The sequence below is a fragment of the Larus michahellis genome, chromosome 1 (assembly GCF_964199755.1).
Source record: "Larus michahellis chromosome 1, bLarMic1.1, whole genome shotgun sequence".
Lineage (NCBI taxonomy): Eukaryota > Metazoa > Chordata > Aves > Charadriiformes > Laridae > Larus > Larus michahellis.
The window spans coordinates 154611719-154623761 of NC_133896.1; the positions used below are offsets into that span (position 1 = coordinate 154611719).

General features: G+C 41.9%; 1 protein-coding gene across 1 annotated transcript in view; it reads left to right on the top strand.

The window, feature by feature from the left end:
- LOC141732069 (pinopsin-like) overlaps positions 1–12043 on the top strand; it is a 100336-nt gene that overhangs the window by 59310 nt on the left and 28983 nt on the right. The window contains exon 4 of the mRNA XM_074560389.1: positions 8289–8522. Within this exon, the coding sequence (XP_074416490.1) occupies positions 8289–8522 (234 nt within the window). The remainder of the gene's footprint in view (positions 1–8288; positions 8523–12043) is intronic.

Below are 12043 nucleotides of genomic sequence, written 5' to 3' on the forward strand. Positions count from 1 at the left end.
CTGGTGGGATGCAAGGCATCTGTGGACCTCCCATGTCGGTGTTAGCCCAGTGCTGAGCCCAGGGCACAGGCTCACTCGTGGGCAGGCTGAGCTTGTTGCTCATGGCCGAATGCAGCGCATCCTCAGCTCTTGCACTGGAATTGGCTTGTGTCCTGCCAACTCAGTGCATGGGAAGCCCACACTCATGTTTTTGTAGCTGTTGTCCTTGCTGGGCATGTGTGTAGCTATAGAGAAAAAAAGAGATAGCCCCCACTTGGGGAAGATATGAGTATCTAATGTACTTCTCCTTCTAAAACCAAACTGTTAATGCAAACCAAATACATAATACACCTGTAATTTTCTCATGCGTACAGATGCTAGAAAATACACAATGAGGAAAGAAGGTCTGGATAAAACATGAGTTGTGTGTGATGGAAGTGACACCATGAGCTGCTTCTTTAGTGCATGGGAATGTGTTCACTGTGTAAGTCAAATTGTTGCTAAAAGCCCTTCAGCTAGTGCAGTGGAAGAATCCTGCAACTAAAAGGATTATAGTGTTCCTTAAGTCCGCAATAGAACTTCACTGACATTAGCAGCAATAGGAGTTATGCTTCAAGGGCAGTGTACAAAACCGTAAGTTTTGTATTTAAAGCATAGCTTCACTTCACCTTGAGGCATTAAGATGACTATTCCCATTTCAATAACAAAAATTCCCAATAAAACCAGACTTCAGCTGATAAAATAGCCTTCCTATGGACTTCAATTCCTAAACTTAATAGTGACTTTAAAGTAATTAACTATAAAGCCCCCTTTTGTGATTTTATGGCTTCCTCCTTCTGTATTTGATGCTATTAACTCATTATGTGGCCCCAGCTGAGGAAAGCGCTCATGTGCATGCTTAAATCTCAGTTCAGCCAGTGAACATATAAGTGTAAATGCTTTGTAGAGTCAGGGCCCATTGGATTCTAAGATGACCCAAGCAGATGTTTCTGTTTAGTCTCGGTTTCCACAGAGACTATACATCTCTTCGGCATTCGCTCTTGTTTTGAACTTAGCCACCTAAATGCTGATAAAGAAAGGATTTATTTTTAAGCCGGTGAGACCACTTTTCCCATGATTGTCTATCTTAAACAACAAACAAAGTATTTCATCTTTCTTAGTATTAATCCAGAAAGTATTGGTTCTGGGGTAGCCCACACTGAAAAGTAGATTAGTTGGAGCTTCCATTTCCTACAGCTTTTTAGAGCTTTTCATGCTTTGGAGTGATTTTTTTTGGCTTTTTTCCTTGTTTTTGCTTGAGGACAGAATCCATAGGGATGGGAGAGGAGAAAGCTCATCATAACTGACATTTGAGTCACTGCTTAGTTTAAGACACTCCTGGGTTTGGTAGAGTATTATTCATACCAATAAATGGAGAGCATTTCTAATTTTCTTTTGTTAAAAACATAACAGAGAAGACTGTCTTATTTGACTGGTTCATGAAGGAAGAAGAATGATCTTTTTCCAGCTTTTTCGTCTACTGTAGCTTTTGCAATAAAAAGTCTAACTTCCTTCTGTGCATTTCAACAAGCTGTAGTAGACTAAATCTTCAAAGATTGGCAGACTTCCCTCAGATGATTATGAATATTTCATTTGTCTCTGGTTTTGGTAGTACTGTTGAATATTTGATCACGTCAAAACATGTACTTATAACTGACACTTAAAGAGGTTGGCAACAAACACTGTTGCTCATAAATAGCCTTCTCTTTACTGTGCGGTTCTGAAGTAGCGAAGAAAATGTGGTTATTTGAGTGTAAAATGTGCAAAGACATATCCAGGAATAATGCATCAGCCGTGATAAAAAAAGCACTTTGCAGCCTGTTTCCATATTGCTTGCGTAGAGTGAGCTAGGTAAAGGATGGTTACAGCATTCACTATTTAGATGCACAGAGTATAATGATTGCTATTATTTTCCATCTTAATAAATAGTTGGAGAAAGAGAAACTGACATGAAGGACAAAACACATAAACAGCCCCCCGATCTTTAATGTGTACATGTCCCCTACTTGAAATGACCCTGGATGCTGGATTCTTACTGTAGAGTCCCTCCATCTAGTGGTTAGGTGAATGGGATGCCATATATTCTTCATAACCTTTCAAGATGTTCACAACTGAAAATGACTGAGAGCTGCTAAAATATGAAGGAAATGCTTTATGAGAGGAAGCGCGTAGCTACATTAAGTAAGGAGGAAAGACTAGGGTAAATGCAAAAAAGAAAACACAGGGGAATTCAATGGAAACAATCAGGTCATATCTTCATCACTGAAGCTTTCCCTTCCTAATAGCTAACTTCAGCCCAACTCCCTTGCCTTACATTTATTTAAAAAAAACAAACAGCTTGCCCATGGATGATGGGAGTATGCACAAGTTGTACATGTTAGTGTCTCATGGTGTGACCTGGGTACGTGCCTCTGGCACTGCGGGCCTCGCAGTTGCCTGCAAGATGCAACAACATTGCCCCTGTGTACACCCATCCTTCAGGTCTTTCCTGGGGCCTGTGCTTTCTTCTGAGCAGGTGAAATACCATCACTCATGGCCAGCTAAATCCAGAGGAAGCTGAACAGGGAATGCTGTAGGTCAAACTTTTGGCTCTGAAGCACAGGAGGTGGCAGGCTATCCCCTTGGGCAGGGCACTGACAAGGGCTCTTCTCCCATATGGAGCCACGTGGTTGCTCAGAAAAATATTAAAAGCAGTAAATCCTTCACCAGAGGCAGGGAGCTGCTATCCTGTTTTGTCCGGACTGGAAAACTCCAGCATTTAGGCTGAAAAAAGCCCACAGGCTCAGCTCTGGTTGCCACCTGGCTGCTCCCTCCAGCAATAGGCTGACTGGACTGGTTGGCTTGGGAGTGGTGAGGTCTGGAGTGACCCCTGCATTCCTAAATTGGGTAACCAGAACCTGTTACCTTGAAATCATTTTGTATGGCCTATAGCGATGTTATTATTCTTTGTCATACCATTGTGCAACAGTGTTCATGTGTTTGGAAGGTGCTGGTTAGCCTTCTGCAAGGAAAGAGACAGACCTGTTCTCTTTTCTCTGCCAGGTCAGACAAGTTTCCTCTAGGTCATGGCTCTTCCCCAGGTCCCTGTTGTGACAGGCCTACATGTTTGCCTACACCCTGTCTGAGGCTGTTCTCTGAGGTTCCTGGCAGAGTACCAGCCACAGCAGATATTTGGGGTCCTTTTCTTAAACTTCCAACCTAACAAGCTCCGCACTTAGAGCTAAAGCTGTTATCATCCCTTTTTACTAACGCCCCCCATTTCCTATTGTAAGCTCCTATTTTCAGTGGTTTGTGACCCCTCCAGACTTTGACCAGTGCTCTTGAAATTTTCCGTGCTTTGCGTGGAGCTCCCCATTTTCTTTTCCAATGAATGCAATAGCACCGCAGCCCGTCACTTGGTGAGCGATGTATCTGCTGCCTCTTGTCAGCTGGGAGGGGAGCAGATGCAGCCTTTGAGGTCAACCAAGCAACGTGTCACTCAGGCCCTTTTTGAGGACATTTCTACTGCTGCCATCCTCCTCACTGAATACCCCTGCGGCTTCTCACATGTTCTGTGGCCTGTCCCATCTCAGGTATCTGCTCAGCACACTGCTGTAGTCATCTAACTAGTGGTGTCTTGCATGCCAGATTGAGTGGAAAGGGGAGTATTGGGTATGTACGCAAGATGCAGCTTGGCTACAGGGCAAATCCAGACAAGACCTAATTGTGCCAGTCTTATGCTCAGCAGCTGAGATTACACAGGCTTGCCTGTCGCTGCCTCCAGCTGAGTTCTGAAAAATCAAAACACTTCTACTACTTCCCAGGATGAAAGTAGGGGAGACATGCCATTTTCTCATTAAAAACCCCTCCCCTTCTTTATTTAAATATAATGCCTTCTCTACATTAGAATAGGACTTCCAAATTTGGCAGGAGATGGCCTCTGTCCCAGAGAAAAAAACTGAGTTTACAGCAAAGACGTGTTTTCCAGCCATCCTAAATAGATACCTTTTGATCCCAATGGGCCAGTATTTCTTGCGTCATTTTTAAGATGTGGTTTACATCTTCTAGGTATTTTAAATGCATATTATATATATATCTTACATCTTCACATTTAGATTGAGCTTTACAAACTTGGCTATTCTAGAACATTATTTGAATCTATTTTTTCTCACTACTGTCTGATGCTCTTCTATTATCAGCTGGCTGTCCAGTCCCTCGGAGGTTCTGGTAGGCACTTCATTTAACTACTGAAAATACAGTGTGGCAATTGCATTAAATTGTCCAGTAGCTTTAAAATAAGCAATAGCATCATTTTAATGTTAAATTGCCTGTTGCTTTTTCATCTGCTGAACTGTAGCCTTTCTGTAGGTTACATCAACTTGAGCTATATTTTGCTGGAGGCCTTCCAGCACCTATAAAAAGAGATGTTTTAAAGATAACACCTTCTAAAGGTAGGCTGCAAACCTGCAAAGACAATGAAACTGAGAGAGTGTAGATACATATAGTACATGGTTTCAAAAACAAAAGTCTGGGGGAACTTCCTACAGAGCAGTCTAACACTTCTTGAAATCCTTTGGCATTTCTTCCATTGTCAACGTATCCCAGGATGTACCAGAGTGATACCACAACCACCCTGAGACTCCACCGCTTGCCTTCATCACTATCAAAGCAGCCATGTTTGGGCTAAAGTGACTTGGAGAGACAGAAGTAGCTTATCAAACAAGATCACACAGTTCATCTGCCTTTCCCAAGATGTGGCACAAGGCTAGGGGAAGGAGGGTCACACAACAGCCCAACAGCATGCTCAGAGGCACCAAGCAATACGGCTTCTCCCAGTTGCGGAGCACAGTTGTGCAAGCACATCTCCAGCACACCTCACGTGTCCTGTGCATCAAGGCAAGCCAGCCATCAGCATGCTGTCTTCATCCGGGGCCATATCTAATTAAAACAGTAACTTTGATGCTGCATTTTTCTGGTGGCCAGAACACCAAGAAAAAGTGAGATCACTAACACTGAGGAAGCAGATGAGTTACATAAGCATAAAAACACAGTTAACAGCTACAGCAGCCCTGGACATCAAATAAAAACCTAGAGAAGCATTAAGTACATTTGGGGTTCAAGGGATGCCTCTAGAGGTCACTTGTCCTTTGGACTCATCATCGCATCCTTGTCCTCTCTGGAAAGCTGGGAAATCCAGGTCACCTGGGATTTAGAGTCATTAAGGAATGACCTACTTTATGATCTTTCCTTATTTCTGGTCCATTGCTTCCATTTCTTACTGCAATTCCGTACTTTTAATCTTTTCTCTGCAACAGTGAGAATAGAAATGTACTTTTGGAAAAAAAAAAGTACTTTCAAAAAACTCTGAAGTTCTAGTTTGCTTGTTCCCAGGATCTGGACTGTAAGTAAATCATATTATAGAATTATAAGAAGAATTATAAGATGAGGCACATAAAAATAAAAACAATTGGCGATGTTGGTGTCAACATGGAAGAGAAAGACTCTGTGAGCATGACCACTAACCAAGTTTTCTTTCCAATAGGTTTGTCTCATGACAAATGAGTTTTTAAACTCAATTATAGAAGACTGCAGCGGAAGGTCACCCTTAATAGATCCTGGGGGCACATTATGAATGTCCTATTTGAAGAACAGCTGTGATCAGAGCTTTCTTCTTTTTAATTATCAGAAGAGGAAGATGAGAGGAAAAAAATACCCCAAAAAATCAAACCAGAACTTAATTCAGAGTGTATTCTCTGGTGTCAAATTTGAGTTCATTTTGCATTGCGTTTTTCTTCTTGATAAGAACACTAAGGGTCCTTCTGCTGTAGTGATATGTGAGGAACTCAGTGTCAAAGACCTCTGTCCACCTAATATGTTTCAAAACCTCAATCAAATTTGCAAGGAAGATACTGGGACCAACAGACAGACAGACAGATTTATTAACATATTGACATACTGACACAGTGACATATTGACACAGGCTTCCCTTCCTAAAGAAACAGGCTAAAGACGTGAAAATAAAAGGATACATACCAAAATCCCATCCACGGTCACTTCAGTTTTACACATCTTTCCTTCCCTTCTTTCTGTTCTATATTTTTTCTCTGCTGAGGGTAAACTCTTGCAAACTGTTCAGGAGAGAGGTATTATCTAAACATGGAGGGAAAATGTGCTGACTGATGCTTTTGCCTTTATCAAAGATCTTTAACCATGGATGCCATGGCTAGCTGGGGCTTTGCATTCCTCAGTTAATATTAAACTTGTAACATAGCTGCAGCTAACATGGAATCCTGGATTCTTTAATCAGAGAAAATTCCTATTAGTCATGAAAAATTTAGTTCAAATAAGCAATACAGGATCGGACCATTATCTATTATTAATCCTTTTTTCAAGCTAAAGTAATTATGAGATAAACGAATTCTGTTCTTGCAAAAAGAAAAAAGAATAGTCCCCAGTGTTTTCAGAAAGGATGGATTTTATTTTGTAATTGCCTTTTTGCAGAAAATCATTGGAAGACTAGACAGGAAAAATACTTTTTATTTTTTGGCAGACTAAGTTGGTATGTGTTCTATTTACTTTCAACAGGAACATTTCTACTGAAATTCCAGGTAGAACCAACCACTCTAGAAGGCTAGAATCATAATTAACTGAAAACACACAGTGTCACCATATTATTTTGCTTTGCATATGTACTTACACAGTTATTATATATGTCTTTAACTCGCAGTACGATACATAAACACATATGTTATGCAAAAGCACCCACACCACAAAGAGGCAGGTAAAGCTCTGATGATTTCCACTGCATTAGCATGTGCAAGTTGTACACCAGGCAGCAGGAGATGACATTTGACTCGGGTGATTAGTGGCTTCCACCTTTAACTGTGTTCTGTTCACTTACAGAGTAGTGCACATCAGTGTTCTCCTGCATCAGCTTAAACCCATTCGTTTCAAACTTCTTTTTTTTTTTTTGGGTAGGTAACATTTAGATGCATTGCATTCCAGGGAGCTGCCTTTTTGCTTATTTATGTTTGTAGCTTTACATGGGATTAGTTCCCTCAGGTGCAGTTTTCTCTCAAGCACCGCATTCAGGAGGAAAAAAGATCTTAAAGTGGACATAAATTGCATTTGTCTGAGTACAAGACTCAACCGATATACTTTAAACATTTGAATACTTCCTGAAATGCTGCTGGCACATCTGGGTTTGCTAAACAGATGCTGGGGGAAGTTGAGGAATTAACCATAACCTCAGGAGACCAGTGTGCTGAGGCTCCATCTAGAGTCACCGGAGACAGATACTGGCTCCAAAATTAGCCGCCTTTAAGAGTTCGCTTTTCTCTGATGGCTGCAAAGATGCTTAGGGAGACCAACCACGCTATTCTGGAGTTAGTGTTTCTCAATGTTTCCTAAGAATGTTTTCATAATCCCTGTAAAATGAGTCTAAGTGCCCAAACCTGATCTATACACGCTCAATCTTGTGCTGACTTCCATGGGCTTTGGATCAAACTTAATGGCCATCTCACAGAGCTACTGCAGGGGAAGTCTGCTTTAAAATAATGCTTGTGCATGGCACCGAATGGGCGTGTTCTGTAGAGAATGAAACTTTTCCCTCACAGTTATCACCAAAGTGCTCAGCGGTACAAAGACACTGGAAAGGGTTCTGTAGTTGTCTGCAGAGAAATGCATTCACACCAAGGCTTAAAAATAAAAATTGGCTGTTATCTTAAGGTTTAACCTCCATCTTAGAGCTCTGGACTCCAAAAGGGCTTGATGCATTAGTCCAGAACAGTTCAAAGGAGAAGCAGAGACAATGCTTTAAATACTTCCACAGCACACTGGGTTTGCCTACAGGCTGTTAACTACTGGTAAATTCATCATACCAAGATGAGCCATTGTACCATCACATTGAAACCGATCATTTAAATCTGTGCTCCTGTTTACCCAGGTCCTCTCCATTTCCCCAAAAGCCCAATACAATAGCTGAACTATGTCACTATTTGGCACACCTTTTTAAGAGAAAAAAAAAACTTGATTTTGATGATTATCAGGAGTCAGTCCCTTTTATCAAAATGGTAAACTACCATGATGTCTGCAGGGCTTCCCCAGTCCCTGGCGGAGACAATTAAAGTATTCCCACTGCATTGTCTCACTTTTGGGTTTGGCTCTGTTTTGGTTCTAGAACTATAATGTCGATTATCGTTGCTTACCCAAGACCAATAGTCCCAGTTTGCTAAAGCAATAAATCTAACAACTCAGCTTCTTAAAGCCTACCTTTTTTCACTTTTCCCTAGGTTGGAAAAATCCACAAGAATGCTGCCCGCAAAAGAGAATACCACGTACTGTTCATGGTAATCACTACAGTTATCTGTTATCTCGTGTGTTGGATTCCCTATGGAGTTATAGCATTACTTGCAACATTTGGTAAGCCAGGTGTGGTGAGTCCAGTTGCAAGCGTCATACCTTCCATCCTAGCAAAAAGCAGCACTGTTTGCAATCCAATTATCTACATACTTATGAATAAGCAGGTAAGAAATATATTTTAAAAATTTATTTTCCTCTGCATCTGTCAGGCATTCTTGGCCACAGTGATTACCAGTCCTATAGATGTGTCTTTGGGAGAAGGGCATTCGAGGCTTGTCCAAATGATATCACTGGAGTCTTGGGGTGAAAGCAGTTGCAATCAAGATAATATATTGCTAGATGGGAAGAACAGATAAACATTTGCTTACCGAAATTGCTTGTGTTCTTCTGAGGACACGCTGGGTGTTAATGTGTATGCTGCAGGGTTGCCAAAGGTATTGCCATCTATTTACAGGAAGAATACTCAAACATTTGGGGGGAGGGAGGAGAAAAGAGGGACGAGAAGTGGAAGGGATTTCATGACCTTGAGAATAACGTAAAGGAGGAGGCCATTTGCAAATACTTACCATTTTCGTGACAGATCCCCTTGAACGCAAATGTTCACTGCAATTACAGTTTTTGTGGACTTCTGCGCCCTTCCTGTTAAAATTTCAGTTCAGCTACATGCCAAAATAGATAATGAATTTTGTCTCATGAGGACCAAGGCCAATTCTAACACTTCTAAAATGCCTAGATGCAGTTCAGGTCCCTTATTCCTGTAAATAGCATTTTCAGTACACAAAAGTAAACTTCCTAATGTTTCTGTGTTGACAGCTCTGACTCTGAAGTTTGATAATGGCCAATCTGGAAGTTTTGAAAGTGTTTTACAGTAAGAAACTTGGAAAATAGGCATAATTTATGAAAATGCCTTATCTTTTTTATTACATTACATGTTAGAGGTTATTCTCTATTTCCTTTCTTTATTATGTCCATTACAGTGTTATAAAGCAAATAAACCCCCTTTATCCTTTCTTGCTCAGTGTATGCTGGAGCCTACCCTTAGTGTTTATCAACAGCAGCATTATATTATTATGGAGTCTAGATAAGGGAAAAGTTGAATGTAACAGCCAAATACATTCCAGTTTTGCCACAGCCTGAGATCATTCTTTGTCTGGTGCATCTAACCTAAAGTTCTTAAACAAGGAATGAATCTACTGGAGTTTGAGGGAAAGATCTCAGGCAAGCCATGAAACCTCCCTGAAATCAGACGGAAACCGTACTATTGCCTTCCCCAAGGCCAGGACTTCATTTCCAAAGTCTAGTTTGAGCTGATGCTGAAAAAGATAGAGAGCTCCATTTGAAGAGTTCCAATGTTGAAGCAAAACAGTAACTTCTTCTCCTTCCCCCTACCTTTTGCAATTCTTACGGAAACTTCTCAACAGCAGCATCTGTCTTGCTTCTTTATTCTCTGAGCACTTTGACTGAAGTCCTTGAGTTCCATGAGATGATCTGACGGTGCTGTCGTCACTGGAGCAGGCTATAACAGGGATCACAAGTACATTTTGGCACTATCTTTACACATGGAGCACATCCCAAATAGCAAGAGTACGGATGCCAGAGGAAAGATATGGCTCCTACAACACATGAACTCAGTACAGAGCCTTGGGTGCCTCCATATGTCTCACAAACAGAATCACATGCACAATTACCTGTGCCGACAACCTGGCTTCCACAGATACACACACAATTAAGGCTGGTTTTATATTCTCAAAGTGCTCCAAGCAGTTATTGAGAACTGAGTATTCTGCAGCATCAAAGGCTTATGAGCCAGTCACGCTGCTGTGGGTGTGCTGAGGCAAAAACCAAAGGCTTACTGCGTAGAAAATTTTGATTAGCAAAAATAAAACCGGGGTGCTTGCATATCACAGGAATGTAGCAAGCTGTCTAAAATCATTCTTTCCTTCCAGCAGCTGCCTCTTTCAGCTACAAAGGAAATATTTCTGAATGCTTGTTTCCCGATATGGGGTTTACTTTTGATCCAGTCAATCATCTCTTATAAGGAAAGATCAGTGTGGGATGATCTGTCTACGAGGGGAAGATGTGTTAGGACAATTTTGAAGCAAGGCAGGCTGTTTCTTAGCAGCAGGAAATGAAAAGACTGTACAACAATTCAGGAGCACCATGGCAGGGAACTGGAAGCAGTTCCTTAAATGTACTTCCTTCGTCTCCAGTCATATGCGAGACCAATGTACATTTCTCTCTTTGAACACCGAGAATGTTTCATTTGTTTCCCACTGCCTGCTGTTGCACAGCTGCCACCAGTTAACAAAAAAATGCAAGAGGGCAAAGTTAAATCAGTCTTGGAGGGTGGATCATTAGTTGCCAGCTGGAAGTTGCTGCATGGGTTGGGTTTTTTTCATAGTTAGCTTCCTTATTGTTGCAGAAATCAAGACAAAAATCACTCCTGAAAAGGAGCTCAGTCAGATATTGGGTAAATACTTCTCACTGTAATAAAACCAAAATAATAGCTAATGCCTAGCATTAATCTGCAGCTCTCATCTGCTGTGCCACTGTGTATTAGCAGTGAAAATAATTGTTTTTATCTGACACTGAGGAATGAGCTTCACTCCAAAAGGGTGCAACGCATCCCTCCGTCTGTTCCCCTTCCTTTGAGAACAGGAGCAGTAGTAACACCCTCATCCCGTGCGTCACCGGCATTCGCATCACCTCAGCTACTCTATAGTTGTTCTCATTCCTTTCTGTAAATTCCACGCCTCAGGAAAAGCTATCTTCTTCCCAGCAGTCAGCTTTTCTGGGCTTCGTGCTTAGCTGAGAATTGTCACAGGAGGCTGGTGCCTCCCAACACAGAAATCATCTGGCCTGCATTTTTCACAGTCCTCTATTTTCGAATGTGAGATGCCACAGTAGGCTATTTACTCCTGCATCTTCTAAATACACTGAGAACATATGGCTTAATTTTTAGTTCTCTGCACATAACCTAACCTTTTTGCTTTGGGAATTGCCCTGAAAATTGCAAAACAGCATTGGTTGACTGCAGCTGTGCTGTTAGCTTCCAGCTATCATAAATCAATGTGGAATACCGTGGAACCGTCAGCCTTAAAACTCATCCTGCACAGCACACGTTTAAATTAACTCTCAAGCAGGCCCTGAGTCACTTTCATGGTCGAGGAACCCCCAGAGAAAAAGTTTTGTCTTTGCCGTTGCCTTCTGCACTGACCTGAGGCGATAAAATGATGAATTTCTTTCCAGTTGCAGGGACTCCCTCGGGTGGGATGCCTTGGGGCACACGCTTCTCCTCCTTCCTCGGCTCTCCTCCAGGAGGAGAGAGACACACCATTTAAGCTGGACTGTTGCTGGGCTGATAACATCACGCCAGGCAGACATTAAACCTCAATGACAAAGCTTAAACGACTGTAAAACACTAAACTGCCTGAGACCGAGTGATGTTCAGGGGGAAGCTGGAGGAGACAGTAGAGGAAGAGACTCTGTTTTCCCTGTTCTCTCGCTATGGGTGCCTAGGGCTGCCCTCCCCAAAGGGCAGGCCCCCAAAAATGCAGGCCATAGCCAAGTACCATGACATCTGGGCTGGCGCTGCCCCCCAGTTTCCAGGGCTAGCTGGGCAGGGTCAGCATGCTTAGGCTTTCAATGCATCAGTCTTTTACAGTTATACAGTTAACGCAGTTAT